Source organism: Mus caroli, unplaced genomic scaffold, assembly GCF_978045245.1.
Source record: "Mus caroli unplaced genomic scaffold, Mus_caroli_1 scaffold_15, whole genome shotgun sequence".
Taxonomy (NCBI): Eukaryota; Metazoa; Chordata; class Mammalia; order Rodentia; family Muridae; genus Mus; species Mus caroli.
In genome coordinates, this window is record NW_028227270.1 from 65,348,547 (window position 1) to 65,369,613 (window position 21,067).

Genomic DNA, 21,067 nt, shown 5'->3' on the forward strand with positions numbered 1-21,067 from the left:
AGAGGAGGCGTCAAGTATGCCCAGCGCCAGCCCCTGGAGCGCTCTGGTCGTGGGCTCGGGGTCTCACCTGGTAGCTGACAAGGAGCTTGCTCTTCCACAGGGAGCTGGGCACGTCGTGGATGGACAGACGTAGGTTGTGATAACTGTCTTTGAAGTGCAGGACACGGGGCTCCTGGATCAGCTGTCCACCCAGCTGCTTCTCCAGCTGCACCACCTCCTGCAGTGCCCGGGGTGGTCAGCAAGGCCCGACAGTAGGAGCAAACCCTCCCTGTTACCCCCAAGACAAGGCAGTTGGATGCCGAGGGCTGGGTGGTCCGCCAACGGGGCAGTACCTTGAGAGCATCGTGGGTGTCGTGCAGGCAGTACACTCGGATGTTGTACTCGAGGGACGTACAGGCCACAGGGGCAAACAGAAGGAGCCTGAGGCGCTTGGTGGCAGCCACGCTGAGGGCCTCTCCCACCAGCGCAAAGCGGCCTAGCTGCTCCGTGAAGACATAGCAGGCCCCGGCCTCCAGCTGGCAGTAGTAGAGATGAGAGGGCGACTCCTCACCAAGGTGCAGCACGTCCTGTGGGCGGGGCCTCGTGGGTCAGTGCCTAACCAACTTAGGAGTCCCTAGAGCCTCCGGGCCACCCTCAGCTCAGTTTGGGGAAACTCGAGACCACATAGCTGCCAAAGGAATGGGAGGCCATGCCCGCTGTGGGGCCGGTGTTTTGGTAGGGTGGCCTCAGGTACTCTTCCCGACTCACCTCCCAGCTGCCCTCACAGGACTGCTTTTTGAGGCGCAGGCTCCAGCTGTCAGGACTGGGCTCCCCGCAGTGGTCCATGGCAAGGATGACTGGCCGGGTGAGCAGGACTCCTGGGGGTCCACAGCTAACGATAGGACTCAGCAGGGTCTGACAGCCAGCTAGGGGCAACCTCAAGTGGGGAAACATGGGTGGAGAGGGAAAGGCGTCAGTGGCCAGTCCTAGAGACTATAGGGTTAGGAAATGGACTCTGCAGTGGGGTGGTTGACACCTTAAGGACGGAAGTTGCAAATCAGGGTGAGCTTAAGTGTGCCTCATCCCCTGTGCTCCCTCGGGCCAGGTCAAAACAGGTACAGCAGTGCTGGGCGAGGGATTGGGGTGGTTCCAGCGATAGGAGGTGTGTGCCCTCCCGCCCCCCCCCCCCACAGCAGGGCAGGGCACACACCTCACGTCTTCTGGCTTGTGGAGAGTGAGGTAGATCTCATAGATCTTTCCTCGGGGGATGGCGTCCGGGGGTATGAGGAGGCTGATTCCTGTAAAAGCAGAGGGGTCACGGCTTGTGGCTACAGATACCCAATACCCCAGCCACTAGCCAGATCCATGAGTTTCCTCTTCAGATACCCTTGTCTGGGGACAGAGGTGTTTCAAGGACTGCCATACTGTCCCACCACCCACATAGGCACGACTCTGAGTCAGGGAGACTCCAAGAACATCTGAGGCAACCCAGCTAGAGGCTTAAGTAGGGCAAGAAGACACCAAGGAAGCTCATCGCACCTCCTGTTCCGTTCTTTGGGACCAGGGTACTTTCTGCTTAAAACCTTCCCCATCTTCCAGGCCTGCCATGGAAGGCCCTTGACTGTCATCCTAGCAGTCGGTCCCTCTGCCCAACTTTGCTACATTCAGCGGTTCCAGAACAGGGTCCTTTGGTCTTGTTCAAGCTCCTCCCCCCTTAGTCCTGTCCCCTCTAAGAACTGGTCTCTTCCTGTCACTGTCTCCATCCTTGCGGGGCTGGGGGGGGGGCAGGTCTATAACAGCCCTCAAGGGCCAAGATCTACAGCTCCAATGTCATCCTGGTCTGTTGATGCGCCTCTGCCCCAGGAGTGGTATCTGTGTGGAGGAAAGGGAGTTTTGTGGTGGAGACAGCAAGGGCAGGGCTGAGACATCACGGAGAGCAGCATTGAGGTCCTGCTCTGAGGACAGGACAAGGGGAGACATTCTGTGACTTTGCCCCTAAAGCAGCAGATAGCTCCACTGTTTGCTGGGCTGGACTCTCAGGCTGTTCAAGGGCTATGTAAGGACACTTATACTCTACAAACACACAGTGATGGTTCCATAGGGTCACACAGCCTCCCGACACTGAAGCTGTCAAGTGGTTTAAGTGTGCTCTACGACGTGTACCTGTCGGTGTCTTACCACCGAGTGATGGGTGACTGTCTCACAGACAGCTCGAACCCAGAAGAGGGAACCTCGTGGCCATGTGCTCGCATCTTTTGCTTCCTTCACTAACCTGTGCTGACCGTAGAACCTGATGCTGCCCAGAGTCGGGGGCAGTCACACACCTCCTGGTGTGAATGCCTGCTGGAGAGGAGTATTCAAGACTGAATACTCATGCTGGCCACTCAGAAAGCTAAGAGGAAAAAGGGCACTAGCTTTCTCAGTCCAGCAAGGAGAGAGGCAACTAGACAACAGAGAGGGACACGGGGGTGGGCACACTGCAGGGGCCACCGAATACCCACCATCTGTCTGCCTTTTTGTTACAGCTAACAGGGACCAGCTCGCTTCACTGAGCTATGAGAATTCTCATGTCCTGTCCTGAGGGGTGTATGAAGCACAGGCAGCAACAACAGATGAGCCAGGAGGAAAGGTAGAGAGACCATTACTTATGAGCCAGGGACAGTGTCATGTGTTCAGGTGCCAACGGTCTGTAGTGGCTGTCACATACAGAACTGCATATAGGAGGGAAAAGCACACAGCGGCTAGCCAGCAGTGGGTGGGTTGCATTAGCCTTGTCACTGGGGCTCTGTAGAGAGTAACTGGGAACCTTAGAAGGGATTGAGTGGGAGGGGGCATAATCAACTCTAGATTCATTCAGTAAATGTGTAGATGCCGGGGTTGAGGTAAGGGAGGTACTAGCCTGGGTGTGGTGACGCACCAGGGCAGGATGAGGAGCAGGAGGAGACAGGAGCTATTGGGAAGGGGGAGCACGCAACATCATGTGATACAGCTGACTCGTGGCGAGGGGGTGGGGATAGAAAGAGCAGGAGCCCAAGGTGACCCCAGGCCAGTTTCTAGCTTAAGCAATGACACTGTGCCAACGGTGAGCCGGGGAAAGCCAGGGAGGAGGTAGCTGAGGGAAAGGGTGGGAGACGGTTCTGTTTTCGGCACAAAGACTCCGAGGTGCTGTGAGACAGGCAGATGGAGCTGTCCAAGAGGCAGCTGAATGCAGAGTTCCAATGCTCTGCAAGAACTGGGGGCTGGGACGGAGGAGTAGGTGAGATCACTCAGAAATGGCACGGGCGGAAATGGGGGTGGGGTGGGGAGGGGTATCCCTGAGGAATGCCTATACCGGAACAGCCAGAGATGGGCAAGAGCAGGAGTATGTGGGGTCACCTAAGGAGAGGGAACAGAGAATGTCAGAGTGGGGTGGTCAGCCTTGTCAGAGGTTGCAGAGATTTCTCCAAAGATGGCCTTTGGAGGGTCTGTGGATCTTCTAACGAGAGGTCTCAGGGATCCTGTCTGAGGCACTTCTGTGGATGAGATTGAGGATGCTGGGAGGGGGCGGGTTCTAAGGGGTGCTCTGCTGTCTTGTTTTGTGAGCCTCTGGGGTCTGGTGTTAGGGCCCGATGCAGCACCTATCAACATGTAAGGCTGACTGTGTGATAAATGAATAGACAATCCTTTCGTGTCCACAAGCAACAAGGAGACCCTTTCCACAGCTTTGCTATAGCGCCAACTGCATCCTTTCCTATACTGGCCAGACTGGGCCACCCTGCACGAGGCTGGTGCACTCTGGGACGGAAAGATGACAAGACTAGTCTTACCTCTCATGCTCCCTGGGGAGTTTTAGGGGCCTACCTGTGTTAGGGATCATCAGCCGGCCCCCGAGGAAGTTGAAGGTCCCATAGGCCATGTTGCTGGTACCGCGGGGCAGAGAACGAAAGTAGTTTTGGGTGGAGAGGCGGGAGACGAAGTCCTCAGCCTCAGAGGTGGGGGAGCTGTGGTGCAGCGTATGGCGGCCACTGCCCAGTGGGCTGAGCAGGTGACCATTAGAGAGCTGGAACTTGGGGCTGGGTCCATCCTGCCGGGGACACAGGCTGCCCTGGTAGGTGGTCGTGGTGGTGCTGAGGTCCGGTTGGATGGTGAGCAGATGGGGATTGTCTACAGGATAAAGATGGATTCAGGTGGCGACTCCCCCCATCAACAGCCCTTGCCTTGGGGGTGCTCAGGCAGGAGAGCAGGGGTAGGTGGCACCTCACCTGCTTTGCTGGGCTTGATGCTGACAGGCTGGAAGCCTGAGGTAAGGATGGATGAGTCAGCCACATCTGAGTCCAGTCCTTCTTTCTTGCGGCAGTAGATGAGGACGAGGACCAGCAGCAGCAAGATGAGGCACACGGCCACGGCGACGAGGCCGATGTAGAGAGCCACGTCCTCGGGGCCGGAAGCAGCTGCAAGAGAAAGCGTGGTCTTGAGAATGGCAGGGATGTAGGGGCTTCAGAGGAGAGGCCCATGGTTTATCCCCAGGAGAATAGGATCTCAGCACCCCCTGGGCGGTGGGCACGCGGCAGGGAGCGTGGTATTGGTGGGTACATCCTAGTTCTATACCCACCACAACCTTGCTTGGGATTGAGCAAGTCATGCCCTCACAGGCAGAGTGGAGGAGGGGAAGAGCTACTTCGCCGGAGTGAGTGGTGGTATATCCTTGGCTCCTAGGCTGGGGGTCAGGGTGTCTGGGGCAAGGTGAAGTCCTGGGAGACCCTAAGTATGGTGCTATAGTTTGCACATGCCTGCCTAAGGATTCATATTGACAGGTGTGGTCCCCACTGTGGCAATATGAGCTGCAGTGGGACCTTTTAGGAGGTGGGCCCCAGTGGGGAGGCATTACATCATTGTGAGTGCTGCTCTTAGACCATGGGGCTGTCCATCTCTCCGTGTCTACCTGTCTCTGTGTCTGTCTTTCTCTCTTCCTGACACATGATCTCCCTCTTGTCTACAGCACTGATGTGGTACTATCTGCCACCGAGCAATGTGGCTTGGGGTGGAAGGCACATTTGCCAGAGCCAGCATCACGCTATTTGGAATTTGAGCCTCTAAAACTAATAAATTTCTTTTGCTAGTTCATTATAGAAATAGAAAATAGGCAGATACATGGGTGGTCAGTTTCTCAGGTGTTTCCAGGACAGTGTGTAAGCCCTTGTGTAGACCACCAGCCCTGAAACTGGGGTGGGTGGGGGACCAACTGCTTGGAGGAAGCACTATCGATTTTTAAGGGTTTTGCATAATGGAAGAAATGTCCATCAGAAAGGAATTGACACAGATAATTAGGTTTTTAATTGAAAGAACAGGGGAGGGTGTAGTCTAAAGGAAAAAAAAATCCAACAGAGATCTTTAATTGTTAGTTATGGCCTTGTAATTAACAGTCCTCACAAGCCCAGCACCCCCACAGGACTTATGTGTGAGCTTGGGGGACGGGATAATTTCAAAGCCGCGGGGGAGCAGTTGGGTGTACAGGGGTCAAGATTCACATCTGCGTGTGTCTCAGGGGGAAGGTGGTGTGTCTGTGTAACACAGGGAAGAGTGTGCTAGAGATGAAAGGGACCCCTGCGCTCCCAAGCTTTGGAGAGACACAGGCAGGAGAGTGGCTGCCCTGACCACAGCCTATAGGGCTGTCAGACAGAGTGAGCCCTGGGGCAGGGAAGACTCACTGTGCAAGCAGAGGTCACTGGTACAGTTGCGGGTGTCCAGGTCAGCACCCCGGCACTCCTCACCTCCGTTGCGGGGCGCTGGGTCGGAGCACTCCCGGCTCCGCCAGTGGGTGCAGTCAAGCCCGCAGGCTGACCACTTACTCCATGGGCTCCAGCTCCCATCCACTGGACAAGAGAGACAGGCAGAGATGGAATGGAACAGTCAGCTTAGGAGGCTGGCCTGGGTGGCCGGCCTGGGTGGCCCCGCTAGTCATCTGGACCAGGCAGGGCCTGGGCTTGGGTACAATGCCAGGGTCAGACCCTCTGATCGGTCGGACCTTGAGTGTCCAGCTAGCCTTGATGACACATGCTAATGACAAGGAGACGCAATGATGCTGGGGCCTGCTCGGCTCTCTCCACCCAAGGAGGCTGTCCCCGTCCTGAGGCGGTAAGGGCTCCTAGTCACACGATGGCCCTTCTGGTCCAGGCACAGGTGGATTGTGCAGCCCCAGGCCGAGCCTAGATCCTGTCCTAAAACTGCACCTTAGACCCTAAACCGAGCCCTTGACTCTGACCACACTGCACCCTGATCCCCACCTCAGACTGAGCCTGGCCCTGTGTGTGGCAGGCGGGTGGGATGGAGCCATGGGGGAGGGGGCGGGCAGGCTGGTGGGTGCGATGGAGCCAGGCCACGGAGATGGCGTGGTGAGGAACGATGCAGGAGTCGGTGGCTGCCGGTACCTGGGCACAGAGTGGCGCAGGCTGTTTTCTGGACATTCTGCCCCTCACAGAAGGCGCCCCCGTTGAGAGGTGCCGGGTTGGTGCAGCTCCGGCTCCGTTTCTGCCAGCCACGCCCACAGCTGGCGCTGCAGACGGACCACTCGGTCCACGTCGACCACCCACCGTTCACTGGCCGGACAGAGAAGGACTGGGGTCAGGGAGCGGGGGCTTCCTCAGACATGCTGGGCCAAGGGATGGGGCAGGAGGGCAAAGTTCCTATAAGCTCGGGGTGAGTGGGCTGCTCCTGTGCCTGGAGAAACCCTGAGGAGGACCAAGCCTAGGCTGCCAGGCCCCAGGGGCTGGCAGAGCCTTTAGATACTCTACTCTTGGCAAGTGTCAGGGTGGCCAGACTAAACTGCAAGTCACAGGGCACCTCCAGCTAGAACCCAGCTTCTTGAAGAGCAGCTCCTATCCGACCTCCTTCTGCTCTTGGGGGAGGGAGGCATCTCATTCTGAGGCTCTCTATCCCATTCCGGGGACCAAGACACCCAAGGTTGATGTGTTAAGTCCCTCTGAGCCTCCTCTTGTCTCTTGCACCATGCTCCCCACTCACAAGTGACCCACATGTCCCATCCCTTTGCCCAGATACACTTCTGCTCTCTTTCCTAGTCAGGCCACTGTCTGGTTAGCCTGGTTCTTGCTCCACGCCTTTCCGTCCTCTGAGCCACACACCAAGTCCCTGTTGGCACCTCAGTACCTCTTCCTGTGTCTGGGGAGCCCAGGACCCACCATAAACAATGACGGCCGCAGAGGCGCTTCGGCGACGGGCCACGATGTTCTTGGCCACGCAGGTGTAGTTGGCAGTGTCGGCCAGGCGGGCCTGCCGCACGACTAGGCTGTGCTCCCGTGTGATGTACACATTGGGGTCGAGGGAGGGGTCCACGAGGTCCTCATTTCGGAGCCACTCCACCTAGGGGGAGAAGCCAGTGACACTACATGGCTGGCCTGTGCTGGCCTGAACAGGGTATAGAGCGACCACTGGGGAGGTGGCAGCCAGGAGTCTGAGTTTTAGGTAGGATAGAGGTCTGGGAAGCCCGCACCCTCCACTCACCTCAGCTGGGGGGATTCCTTCCGGGGGGCGACAAGGTAGCACAATGCCTTGCTCCAGTGACACTTCCTTGGCCAGCGGCTCCTGCTCAAAGTTCTTGCGCAAATCTGGAGGAGGAAAGCCAGCGCCTGGATCAGCTGGCCCTTGGCCCTGCAGAAGTCATGACGCATGCCCGAAGGAGGTGCCATGTGCATTGGGGAATGTGGGGTGATTTGTGTTCCTAGGCACTGCCTCTACCCATCAAGGTGAGGCTGTGACCTCCAGGAAGCCTGCCGCCCTCTCTTCAGGGGATACCTTCTAGTGACCATGCCCGGATGCCACAGGCCTGGTCCAGTACTCACAGGCAATCCGGATGTAGGCCTTCTGGCTTTTGGTGGTTCCCGAGGAGCTCCATGCCACACACTGGCACCAGTACTCCTCCAGCCCAAATACTTTCTCAACCTGCTGCCTCGATACGTTGATCCGGACCTCCATGGTTGGCAATCCTGCTGGGTTCAGAGGCCACACTGAGTCTCCCTGTCCCAAATGGTTGATGCCCCCACACCACCTACAGCAGCTTATAGACACTGTGAGCTTCCCGCTGCCTGGAGGGAACTCCAGGGATGCTGCTGGCTTATCTCCTGGATGTAAGCAGTACGGCTTCTAGAAAGTTCCATTTGTTCTACTTTGTCACCTGAGGCCTGTCTCAAGGAAGTCACCAGTAGGAAGGTCTCTAAAGTGGTTACTCTCAAGTGGAGCTTTGGGTATCAGGCTGAGAGAGCAAGTGGGAAACAGACAGGCTGAGTGAGTTCGTTGTAGCTAGGAGAGGAAGGGTAGGGAAGTCTGCTTGCCTCCCTGGAGGGCCAGCAGGGAGATCTGACAGGTGATAATGTAACAGCTATTAGCATTACAGCTGCTAGGCAGGATGGGAATAGACTCCTGGGACTCAGGGTTTCCCACATGCCAGGGTGGTATCTCACCCATGCCGTTCCTTCCCTTCCTACCCCGTGCTCCATGGGGGTGCTCCACTGGATAAAGAAGCAGGTGCAGAGGAACACGAGGTTTGCCCCAAGCACCAGGGTGCTCTGAATCCAGTATGAGGACATTGGGCTCACCTGGGTGGCCTAAGTGTGCTCACCCCCTGGTTGGGGGTGACAGTACAAGAGGTAAGGTCAGCAGGCAGGGGTTGGGGGGAAGGGCTCTGGTGGTCGGAGGGTCTGGGTGTGCCAGGAGAGACCCCTCTCCCACCCCACTCAGATCTCCACCTTCTGCAATATCTAGAACCAGACACTGGGGTTCTTGGAGGGAGGGGGTTGGTCTCCCTGACAACCCAGAATGGGGGAATGCCCTTCTGTCCCAAAGCCCCCTGCCACCCCTGGTCTGCAGCCAAAACTACTGTCCCAGGAGTGAGAAAAGACTGTTTGTTTCCAATTTCTCCTCCTCCTGACCCCAATTTCCCTTGGGTCACTGGCTTATCAGAAAGAGAGAGAGAGGCCAGCCGCCAATGTGTTTCCATTGTTAACAGAGAAATTCAATTAGGGTTGCATTGCAGGAGCAGTGAGCCCAGCTGAGCCTGTCGAGCTGGGAGACTGTTTTCCTTCTTCATTTTTCTAACATGGCTCCCTGACCCCTTCCCAGACCCGCCTGTGGAGTCTCTCCAGCTTAGCACTGGCTGGCCCCTGGCTAGTTCTCTCAGATTGTGTTAGGCTAGGGGTGCCTCTGGCGGTGATGACCACTAGGCTATTCACCTCTGCTCTGGATCCCCTCCCAGTCTTCCTTCTCTCTGGGGTGTGGGGTTGGGTGGAGCCAAGAGCCAAGCTGCCCTTTCCAGGGCCTGGGTGCAGGAGAAAAGCCCTGGGTACCAGCTATCTGCCAAGCACGCATGAACGTGATGGAGCCTCTGAGATTGAGCCATGAGTCTGAGAGGAGCAGGGTCTCCTCTCCCTTCTTCCTGTCTCAGGGTCAGGGATGGAAAACCTCTAGAACATTCTGACCTGGGGAGCTAAGTGTCCTCTGGGTGCACATTTATGCCTATTTATGGCCCTCAAGCAGCAGTCACCCACAATTCCAGGGCGGCTCAGCCTGGGAGCAGCAGTACTAAACGAAAGTACTGTCTTCCTTTGTTTAGTCCTTCTTCAATCCCCCTTCCACAGGGGCCAAGTTTATTCATGAGGACTTAGCTTCAGGCAGCACCTTGGCAGAGGAAACCCTTGAGATAACCCACGCTCTGAGAGCAGAGGTGGGAGACCCTGCCCTGCCCTCCAGCTGGTCATTAAGGAGCCTGGTTCTAAGTGGGTCGTACAGTCTCAGCTTCCGACAAGGAAATACAAGCAGTTGCCAGCCTTGGAGAGCAAGGAGGAAGTGGCTGGACTAGGGGCAGAATATGTGTGTGAATGAAGAGGTAGACAAATGGAGACGTGGAGACGTGCTGAGTGTTTCTGGGAGATGAAGGATTGGCTGGGTGCTCTGAGGTCAGAGTGGAGCTCTCCTCTCTGATTCCAATAAGCACGTGGTATAACGTAATAAATTATAGCCCATCCCAGAGGCCGGTGCTTGCATTTATAGATTCCAGGCTTCCCTTGGCCTTCTGGATGGGAAGCGAAGGCAAATGATTGGCATTTGTCTCTTGTGAGAGTCCCCTTTGCCACCCTATCCCTTACCACATGAATAAACGGGGCTCAGGTCTGCAATGAACTCTAACCCCTGCCAAGCCTGCCTGACCAGACTGCTTCGGGGTCTATGCACCTGCAAGATGCTCTTGTGTAGGTGAGGAAAGCCTTCTTCTGGCCTCCAGCAGCGAGAAAAACCCAGTGAATTCTGATGCGCTGGCCACTGGAAGGACCAAGACTGGAAGTTCAAGGTAAAAGAGGGACTTGGTAGCAATATGGGACTTGTCTCCATGATTCTGCATCTCTGCTTATCTGAAGGGACAATCACAGGAGCCACGGGGAGTGTAAAATGGGGACTATCAGTATGTGTGTTTCACCAAGGTGCAAGACTGCACCTTGGTCAGAAAGGGCCGGGCACTTAGGACCTCATGACAGCAGAATGTTTGAGATCAAGAGGCTTGGATAGGTCCCCAAAGCCACAGGATGGCTTCGGCTGTAGCTCCCTTCTGCTCAGTCCTTCTCTGAGGTCTTGCCAAGGCTCACCGTGACAGGAAATGGTGCTCTGCCTATGCAGTTACAGGGTTTCTCCACCAACCTGTAAACACCCTTACTCCAAGTTCACAGGCAAAAACATTGAGCCGGGGCCAGGGCGGGCCATGTTGCCTGGAGTTCTCACACCCAGACAATGCAGGCTCTGGAGCTGCACTTAACGGTCATTAGGCCATCGACAATCTCTAATCTTGGGAGGCACCGATACTATCGAGGACTTTCTTGAGCTGTGCTCCCTAGCTCCATCTTGCCCGTGGGAATAAGAGCTGGATCCGCAGTTTGAGAGCCGTGGGGGCTGAAGCTTTAGCACCTAGCTGGCCTGGTGATGAGGATGTGCGGTGATGGCTCAGGGTTGGCAGGAAGGAAGTGGCAGGCAGCAGGTATGGGTTCGGCTGAACAGTGTGGAGTGTGGGGCACAGACAGGAGTCGCTAACCTAGGAAACAGGTCAGGGGAGCCGGCTCTGGGGCTTCTGCTGGTGGGCTGGGGCAAGTGGTGGGGAGGAATCCAGCCTTGTGAACTCTGGTGGCAGGGGATGGGTGTCCTCTCTGTGGGCCAGAAGACCTGCTTGGAGTCCTCTGGTTGTCTCCATAAAGAGACAAGGCCTTAGTTGAAACAGCCTGCCTGTGAGGACTAAGGCACCATCTGAATCTGGGGCTCTTCAGCATTCACAATAGCGAGTGCTTCCAACTGTTCTCCCAGGCCTCAGCCTCGCCATCTGCCCTGCAGGATCCACCCACGGCACAAGCCTGACTACAGCTTTCCTGACATCTGCTTGCATGCCAGGCTCACTTTCCCACCCGACCCCAAGCCATCCTCAAGGGTTGGTGTTCTGCCTTTCACCCCACCCCTTTGGACAGGGGGAACACTCCTTCTGTGGACTTCTAAACCTGGATGCTACCTCTCCTCTGGAGCTCCTTCCTGGGCAGCCACCACCCATTCCTGTTTCCCTGGGGCACCAGCCACACTTTGGGTCACCTCTCTGGATCCTCTCTTTAGCATCTGCATGGTTCTGGTGCCACCCATCTGCCTGGCTGGATGGCACTGAGGCTCATGCATCATGCCAGTGGCCTACATGCCCCAGTGGGCAGTCTCCTTGGGCATGTGCTGTGTCTCAGGCTAGCTGAGGTCTTGTTGGAAAGAGGCACAGGACTTAGCCAGAGGCTCTGTGTGTTAGTAGCTGCCTTTGTGCGCCTTCTTTTGGGAAGTACTGGAAGCCTATTTAGGGCACTCTACCAATGCCCCTCGGACACCTGTTGCCTGAGACCAGGGCTGGTAATGGGGAGATTTGGTGAGGGAACAGGAGGGTACTTCTTGGTTTAGTCTGTACCCTTAGAACCCTTCTGGCCTTTACAGCAGAGTCTTCTTGGGTCTGCTTCTCTTGTCAGCCTTCACACTGGCTCCCGTGTCACCCATAGCTCCGGTCACATCACCCTGTGGTCTTAAGTCCCATAGGTCAGTGGCATCCCTCATGCACCTTCTTTTCTGAGCCATGACCAGAATGTCTATGAGCCTCGAGGAAGCCTCAACTCTGCTCTCCCTTCACTAGGGAAGTCACTCCATCGCCTGCCCTTCTTGGGGGGACTGTGTTCCCAACAGAGGGGATGTGATGTGTAATGCAAGCATGCTTGAACAGAAAGCGGAAAACAGTCAGAGAACGAGTTCTTGTGTGGAACCCACTCCCTTCCACCATGTTTCTCTGCAGGGCTCCTCCAGCCAGGCTGCCCTAATATTGTGCAGCCCTGTTTTGCTGAGACCCTGGGGCACTTCAATGGATGAGTGTGTGTGTGTGGGTTTCCCCTCCTACTTCTCAAGCTGATGTTGGGGGCTCTTCTAGAGAAGGCCTTTGTATATTCATAGGGTGCCAAATGTGGGGGAGTCTGCCTTGCCTGGTGATACCGAAGGCAGTCGACCAGCGGGTTGTTGCACCCTGGTCTTGCTGCTTGCTGGGGCTCACAGACCCTCAGGTGCCTCCACCCAGAGACCCCTACAGGGGACTCACCGCTGCTGCCGTCAGTGCTGCGCTCGATGACGTGATCGACCTGGCGGACCCATTCCCCATTGCACTTGAAGAAGATCTGGGTGGCGGGCACAGCCTTGCACACCAGCAGCACGGGCTTGTTCTTGACAATGTACACATCCTCCGGCTCTACCAGGAAGTGGGGCAGCAGGTCTGGGTTGGCACCAGGCACTGGGTTGGCCACTGTGGCACTCTGCTGGGCACCTGCAAGAGAAAAAAGGGGAGATGTGAGCCAGATCTTAATGGGCTATGCACAGACAGCCTGGTCTCCAGTCAAGCTTAGGTCTTGAACCACCCCCTCCCTGGTCGCCCCCCCCCCCCCCGTGGGACCCGGTGGGTGGTAATTTCCACCTACATGGGACTGAAGGCGTTCAATCATGTCTCCTGGACACCTGGCTCCTGTTGAAGTTACTGCTCCCGCAGCCACCACAGATGTATGTGACTATCAGTCACATAGACAATGTCCCAAGCTTCTGGCATTCTGGCTAGACTCCACCCCCACAGTTACCTGACTATAGCCAGATGTGCTCCTCCCCATAGTTACCTGGTAACAGCAAGATAGCCCAGCCCACTATAAGAGGGGCTGCTTGCCCCCCCTAAGCTTTTACCTTTCTTACTCTCTAGCCCTCCTTCTCTCTCTCTCTCTTCCCCCCCTCTCCATGTGGCCATGGCCTGCCTCTCCCTTTCTCTTTCTACCTTCTCTCCTTGCTCTCTGCCTTTCTACAATAAAGCTCTATAATCATAGACTGTCTCTGATCATGAAGGCCCACTGTGCTTGAACAATGGGATAGGCTTTCTCCTAACAAGCCACGTCTAACCTCCCACTAGAAGGCCATCCTGTGCTCCAGCCACTGACATGAACAAGGACTCTTGCCTGTGTGGGAACCATCCAGTGCCGCCCCTCCCCCTGCCCTCTCTTCCTTTCATCTCTGGGGCTGAGTGCCGCCCCAGGGCCCCTATTCTGTTCTCAGCTCCTCCGAGGTATCCAGTGTGGGATGCCGGAGGCTGAGAACTTGGTACCTGGGGCTGCCCCTTGTCCACCACCCGTCGTGTGGGGTCAGTGGCTTAACACAGCCAGATGCCCACCCGGGACTGTGTGGAAAGTATACGGCAGTCCTTCCGTATCCGCCCATCCAGAGCACCCGGAACTCTGGCAGAATGCGGGTTCTCTCCTACTCCCCTCTTTCACACACACACACACACACACACACACACACACACACACAAAGGGCCCCGCAGAGGAAAAGTCCAGCTTTGGATGGAGCCAAGTGAATTGCAAGTATAGTTCGGCTGCCTCTCAGCTGGACAAACAAGCCACTGGGCATTCTTTCTGAGCCCGTGTCCTCATCTGCAAGTTGGCATCGGAAAGGGCCCATGACATTCTGAAGGCAGAGAGGCACAGTGAGGCCAAGGCAGGTGCCAGCTCTCAGGAGGCCTCGGAGTCATGAGGTCAACAGAAACTCGGTATTCTTCCAGGGGAAGTTTGGGGGTTTGACCCGGTAGGTGCTTGTCCCAGTAGATCAGTGGTTCTCAACCTTCCTAACACTGCAACCCCCTTAATCCAGTTCTTTATGTTGTGGTGACTCCCCCCCCCCCAAATCATAAAGTGATTTTCTTTGCTTGTTCGTAATTGTAACTCTGTTGCTATTAGGAATTGTAACATAAATATCTGTGTTTGCCTGATGGTCGGTATTAGTTGACCCGTGTGAAAGGGATTGCAACCCACAGGTTGAGAACCACTGATCTGGGTGAAGGTGAAGGGCCTTGACATTTAAGGTATTAAAATTCAATGTGAATGGAGAAAGACAGGGGAGGATGTAGTTTTGAGGGGTGTTGGGCAGAACCACACTGTGATGGGCTGGGGATGTGGTGGGGAGGCCTGGGAGACAGGGCTGATGGGTGACATGGCAGAGTGAATGCCAACAGAGTCCTCATGGAAGTTCCAGGACCTGCACCTCTTTCTGCCTATTCAAGGAGACCTGAAAATGGGTTTTTCTTCTCACTTGAATCCAAACCTACAAGTGACCCCCCCCCCACGTCATCTGTCACTAATTACACGGGTAATTGGCTGTCAGGCCCTTTGTGGAGTTAAAATCTCTCTGTCTGCAGGACATCCAAAGGTGTGGGGAATGCAGCTCACCAAACAGGCCCCAGCTGGTTTGCTGCTAGTGCTTTTCCACCAACACAAAACTGATAGGGGCCTCTAGGCATAAAAAGTGGAGAAACTCCCCAGAAGTGCAGCTACTCTCTGGTACGGGTGAATTTGGGTGAAGTCGCCGGCTTTCCAAAATCTGTGAGATGGGGCCACTCCAGTGACTCATGCGGATTCCTTGTGAGATTGACTGCCCTAGACCAACTCCTCAGGAGGGCAGAGGTCACCCACCAGGTTCCTCTGCTCCCCCTTCCTCTCCCCTACCTCCCAGCCCCCTCTGCTGCCACCCTGTCCTTCCCTCCCGTGACTGTTTCTGTAGATACTCCCTGCATGTTCCAGCAAGACTGCAGTGAAGGCCAAGTGCACAGGCAGGCAGTGGAAATGGAGATGCCCTTCCCAGACCACCCTCTGTTGAGTCCGTGTTAGGCTTGGGGATGTGGAAGATTTGGACAGATAGAGGAAAACCTACACCTTCCATTGCCAGATAGGGGGTCCCTTATCACAGAGCCCCGGCTCTGACCCTGAAGTCAGGAAATGCTCTGGAGAGTCATTCTATGACTCTCTCTCTCTCTCTCTCTCTCTCTCTCTCTCTCTCTCTCTCTCTCTGTGTGTGTGTGTGTGTGTGAGAGAGAGAGAGAGAGAGGAAAAGTGTGTCTGAGAGAGTCTGTGTGTGTGAGAAAGTATTAGAGAAAGTGTTTGTATGTGTGTGTATATGAGAGAGAGAGAGAGAGAGAGAGAGAGAGAGAGAGAGAGAGAGAGAGAGAGAGAGAGAGTTTGTGTGTGTGTGTGTGTGTGTGTATGAGAGTGTCAATATAAGAAAGTATATGAGAGAGAGAGTGTGTTGGGGACTGAACCTAGGGTATGGAGCTTGCTAAGCAAGTGCTAGTCTGGCTCCCTGATACATCTTAGGGCTCACACAGCCCTTCTAGGTCTTGAGAGTGGAGAGGAGAACTGGAGGGGTGTGGCTCAGGAAGCGGTTCTATAGTGTAGGTGCAGGATGCATGCTGGTGGGCGTGGCTGCTTCTCCAGACATGAACAAGGCAAGCCACAGCATCTCAGTAGTCCCCAGGACAGCACACAAGAATGGACAAGCTAGCCCCAAGGCAGGGCCCTGTAAGGGGTGGGTCTGGATCTGCCTCCACCTCCCTCTTTACTGGAAGAGGCTCAGCATCACAGCTGGTGCCTGTCTCTCTGCTCAGAGCTGGATGGGCACGGATCCCCCTGCGGGATGTGAGGCAGAGAGTGGGTGCCCCAGCCTCCCGCCTCTCTATCGATCAGCGCAGCAAGTCCTACTCACGTCAGCCGCCCGCTGAACCCAGTACAATCCCTCATGTCTGCATTTAACTGCTAATGAAAAATAAATGTACTGTGACCAATAAGGGACATAGCTCACTTCTCCAGGGCCTCCGTCACGCCACTCTGCTGTGGCCTCCCTCCCACTTCTGGGGTGAGGGTATTTATCAGGAGGCCCCAGGGGGACCCTCTAGGCTGCAACCCTGCCCTCTATCAAGGACACTTATGGGTGAGTGGTAAATTTAAGCTATATCCTCTATGGACAGAGGGTGCTGACTGGGTGGTCAGAGCTGGCTTCTCTCTCCATAGCCCCTGTGGTGGGCATCTGCTTGCTATCCCTGCCCACATGTTCCAGAGCGTTCTCTTACCTGAACAAAACTGTATGTAGCATGGTAAGCCTTTATTCCCCTTTCCCACCATGGTTTGGGCTACTATGGTAGACATGCTTTCTATATGAACTCTGTCATCAAGGTTGCAACCTCAGTCCCAAATGACCTCGAACCCTGGCACGAAGCAGCAGAGTCCTTCATTTGGCCCAAACCTCTCCTTCTCTACTGCCTCAGCTGGGCCTGTTGCTTCCATTTCCACTGTCTGCGTGGCTTGAAGTGGTGTTCAGGATGGGACCAAGGTCCTTAGCTGGCATTCCTGAGCACTCATTCCACTCTGGCATCTGCCACCAATCCCACGAGGCTGCAGAAAGGCCTAATCTTAGGCACCGACTTCCCTCCTCCCATGTCCATCTCAAATCACCCTGAAAATCACACATCCTACCCTCTCCACCCGGGGCCCACCCCTCACTACCATGGCAGCCTCTGTCCATAGGTGAGTGGTCAAGGCTGCTGTCCCCACAACCAGCCAGCCCCCCAGTACTGGTCCCTGCTGACTGTCTCAAAGCTGCTTAGTACAGGTGTTCAGAGTGGGGACTGGGGATGGATGAATGCTTGCTGCTGTCAACTCCCCAAGATTGCTGAGGGCCAGACACAGGAGGAAACTGTCTGGGCATATTGTGACTGTTGGTGGCCCTGGAGCTGTATGAGAATAGGCAAGGGCAAGCACAGGGTGCACTGCCACATCTGGAAGCCCACTTATCCCTAGTTTTCCCAGAGGTTTCTCCCAGTGCCTCCACCTGGACTTTCCCTACCTACACAGGATGAGGCAGCCTTCTTGGAACTCCACTATGAGGCTTTGTTGGGCTTGTGGTCACTGGGGACTGTTGACTGGGCATGCAGATGGCTTGGGGGGACTGCAGGCTGGGTCTGCAGATGGCTGGGGTCAGATGTGAGAAGTAGCCTCTGCCTCTTTCAGGAGAGCTTGGCTGCTCATTTTGTCAGAAGCTGGTGCCCGTGCACAGGCTGCCCCCAGCAAGACAGGAGCAGCATCCTAGCAGTCTCTTGTCCCCTGTCTGCTTGGGGATAAGGGGTGAGCACGTGTGTCTACATGCATGTGCAAGTGTGTGTACCTAGAGAGGCAGACTGGAGGCCAGAAGGTGGTAGCTGCAAGCAGGGGGAAATCCAGATGAAGCCCCAGGGCAGGTGGCAGAAAGAGACAAGAGAGCCCTAGGTAAGTGGGCTCTGATACCTTTTCTGTGACCTAAAATGTACACTTTAATTTGGCATACTCACATTGACTAGCTACTGCACACCAGAGGCCATTCTGCGCCAGGGACCCTGCAGGAGCAGGTAAATAGCCCTCTCCTAGAGGACTGGGAAAGCAAAACCCAGTTTCGGCACTGGCCTGGCTGACAGGAATGTGGGAGAGCAGAGGCAGAGGGGTGGGGCGGGGTGATACTTCAGAGAAGGTAGGGTAACAGGGATCCAGATGGGAGGGGACTTTTGGGCAATGCTCTAAATGTCAAACCCAGGCTAAAGAGTGCTTAGGTTTAAAAAGGAAATAGTAAGGTCACAAGAAGTAGCTGGGCTTGTCTGCGACCAGCATGGCCAGAGCAGAGGGACTGGAGGTGTGTGTGTGTGTGTGTGTGTGTGTGTGTGTGTGTGTGTTTTGGGAGGGGGGCACCTCAGAGTTAGGACCCACGAGGAACTTGGGATTTCACTTCTCAGGCTTTGGGGAGACTTCAAGGACATCACCTTGTGGGAGGGCCTTAGGGAGGGTAGGCGTGGGCGGGTAGACAGTGAGTGCCTGCCCCCTTCTGTCCACCTGGGAAGCACCAGCAAAGGAGCCTGCTCCTCTGAGGGCTTGGGTCCGCACCCTGTCACTGTGATCAATTTAACTGTCAACTTGCCACACTTTGAAATTGTCTGGGAAGAGAGTCTCCGGGAGGGATCGTCTAGACCAGGTTGTCTGCGGGCATGGCTCTGGGGGATTGTCTCACTTACTAATCTGGGAAGATGCAGCCCACTGTGGGCAGCACCATTCCCTTGGCAGGCCACCCTGGACTGGGAGAGAGCAGAGAAAGTTAGCTGAGTGTAAAGCATGCATTCGTGCATTTTCTTTCTGCTCTTGACTAGATGTGATGTGACCAGCGGTTTGAGCTCCTGCTGCCTTGATTCCCCCATGGTGATGGACTGGAATATAACCTGGAACTCTCTCTCCCCTAAGATGCTTATTGCCTTCATACTTTTGTCACAGCAGAAATAAAATTAGGATAGTCACCCACCTGGGCATCTGTCCCATCCCATGAGCCTCCTTCTGGGATACAGGTTCCTGTGGACAGGCGCTCAGATCTGGCTTGGATGGCAATAGAATGTTGAATGACTAAATGACCCCGATTTATACTAGAAATTAAAAGCTATGCATGGTAGCCCTTCCTTCTTAATCTATGGGAAGCCCAGAGAAAGAGGCCCGAGAAGCCCGCAGGCAGCTACAGGTACACACAGCATCCCTTACTGTGGGATAGCCAGCTCCACTCAGGTGCACTGGACGTGTCTCTGTGTGAGGCAGAGCCTTCTGACTTTCTCACTGCGGTAGGGAACATGCAACTTTCCAGGGTAGCTCAGAGGCCCAGGGTGGGTGTGAACATGCTTTCAAATGTTTTATTTTTAAAAGCGCCACGAAAATACGAGGTGTGATTAATCAAGCTATTAATGAAGTCACATTTACTGAGTAAGGCTTCATCCCAGCCAGCAGGGTGGGAGGGGTGGGGGCAGGATGTCACCTGGCCTCCCACAGCTGTTGCCAGAAGCCAGCTCTTTTCCCTGCACAGCAGCACCCTGCTCCCTCTTCCTGCCACCTGCTCCTTCCCTCCTTGCAGAACCCCCCGTGGGGTGAACACAGCTGGGGAAGGACAGCCAGCTGCTTCTCAACACCCATGAAAAAATGCCGACTGGGACTGGAGCAGAGGGGAGGCTGTGTCCCCATAGCAGCCCAGTACCGTGTCCTAGAGGCTTATTCATAGGTGGCAGCTCTTTGCAGGTCCCTGTGGCCTGGGTGTCCCAGCTCCTCAAGACAATATGGATGCCCAGGAAGGTAGAGAGAAATACTGCAGGAAAATATGCCCTTGGGGTCTAGTGTTTGAGTGTTCCCTCTGGCCTCACCCAGAGGACTCTCTACATTCGGTGGCATCTTGATGACTTGAAATCCCTAAAGAGCATTTGCACATCCCATTCCAGGCTCTGCCTCCTTCCAACATTCTGGCTAACAGCACCTGATTTTCTTCCAAGGAAGCAAACACTCAACAGGCCATGTGGCTGACCCTACTCCTGGCTCCCTTGCCAGTCACCCTGCCCGGCTTCTGGACATGCAGATCCCCAAGACCTTGGCTAGGATGAGGGGACAGGTCTGGAGCTCTGGGTGGCTCTGGAGTCACTCTGTGGCCTTCCACAGCAGGGGGTCAGCCCTGCAGGCCTTGGCTATCAAAGCAAACACAAGGTGCACCCATGGCAGATGGCCAGAAGGGGGCAGGCTGACCTCTCAGGCCTGAGTTGGGGGCAGTGCTGGGTTCCGAGCCATGGGACCAATGAGTTCTTTCCTTAGCTGAAGGCATCTGGAGTCAGGACCCTTTGCCCTTCTGACAGAGGCTCATGTCTTCTACCTTCCTGGACAACTTCTGCCCACCTTGTAATACCGGCTCAAACTGCCCTTCTGCCAAAAGCCATTCCCGACCACCAGACAGCACTGGCTACCCTCCTCGGAGCCCCCAGACCACAACCATATTGCCAGTGTAGAGCATGTTAGAGCCCTGAGAGCGGTGACTGAGTGTTTTTTATCCCCTGACCATCTCCAGAGCTAGGCCGGTGTCTGACCTATAGCAAGTACCCAGAGAGTGATTGTCGAATGAATGTTGAACTCATTCATCACTTGGAAAGGGACTGGAGCCCAGAGATAAAGGGCATGAACCAGAGAGCACAAACTCTCTTATGGGGCAGCTCGATTTCCCTTCCAATCACTCAACAAATCAAAGCAGTTTGCAAGAGAAGTTACTTCCTCAAACAAACAGCGAAGCGAAGACACTTCCTCTAGGGAGAGCAGTCTCCAGGCCATAAGCCACTGGGTATGGTGGAGGAGGTAAGAGGGCACAGGAGCCTGGTGCGGCCTGCAGACACGCAGGCTTAGGAGAGACAGCTGCCAGAGTCCATTTTTCTTAAAATCTATATAGGGAAGCTTGACTATAAGAACCTAACATCCAGGATACATTCTGGGAGGAGGGGGAAAGAGGTGAGGAGGGAGGGGAGACAGAGCACAAGCAGAAGTGTAGGGAATGGAGGTAGCAAGTCCCCTCCCCCTACAGACCGCAGGTCTCAGGGCACATGAAGAGCTGTGGGGTTCCAGGTGGCAACTCAGAACTGCGAACTTGTCTGAAAGTGAAGACAAGGTGCCTCTGGCTCAGGAATACACCCCAGGAGCCTTTACGATCCCTGGAAACCTAGCAACCCTTGGCACTGCCCCCCAACTGCTTCACACAAGCTGGCTGCAGACCCTGCACAACCTAGAAAGAACAGCATCTCCCCATCTGTAGTGACCCTGCAGGAGGAGGCAGGGTCAGAGCAGTGGCCCACTGGCCATCTGTCCTTCCAGCCATGGCTCCCAGCCATGCAGGA

The 21,067-nt window shown here is 55.3% G+C and overlaps 1 protein-coding gene across 4 annotated transcripts in view; it reads right to left on the reverse strand.

Moving 5' to 3' along the window:
- Unc5a (unc-5 netrin receptor A) overlaps nucleotides 1-21,067 on the reverse strand; it is a 56,466-nt gene that overhangs the window by 2,235 nt on the left and 33,164 nt on the right. Inside the window, exons 2-13 of one of the 4 annotated variants that reach the window (XM_029468530.2) lie at nucleotides 12,611-12,832; nucleotides 7,815-7,961; nucleotides 7,477-7,580; nucleotides 7,155-7,335; nucleotides 6,387-6,554; nucleotides 5,667-5,831; nucleotides 4,221-4,409; nucleotides 3,820-4,122; nucleotides 1,190-1,277; nucleotides 748-916; nucleotides 333-566; nucleotides 68-217 (exon numbers count right to left, since the gene is read on the reverse strand). In XM_029468530.2, coding sequence (XP_029324390.1) covers nucleotides 68-217; nucleotides 333-566; nucleotides 748-916; nucleotides 1,190-1,277; nucleotides 3,820-4,122; nucleotides 4,221-4,409; nucleotides 5,667-5,831; nucleotides 6,387-6,554; nucleotides 7,155-7,335; nucleotides 7,477-7,580; nucleotides 7,815-7,961; nucleotides 12,611-12,832 — 2,120 coding nt within the window. The remainder of the gene's footprint in view (nucleotides 1-67; nucleotides 218-332; nucleotides 567-747; nucleotides 917-1,189; nucleotides 1,278-3,819; nucleotides 4,123-4,220; nucleotides 4,410-5,666; nucleotides 5,832-6,386; nucleotides 6,555-7,154; nucleotides 7,336-7,476; nucleotides 7,581-7,814; nucleotides 7,962-12,610; nucleotides 12,833-21,067) is intronic. The other 3 variants (XM_021179783.3, XM_029468531.2, XM_021179784.2) reach the window with 3 other exon arrangements.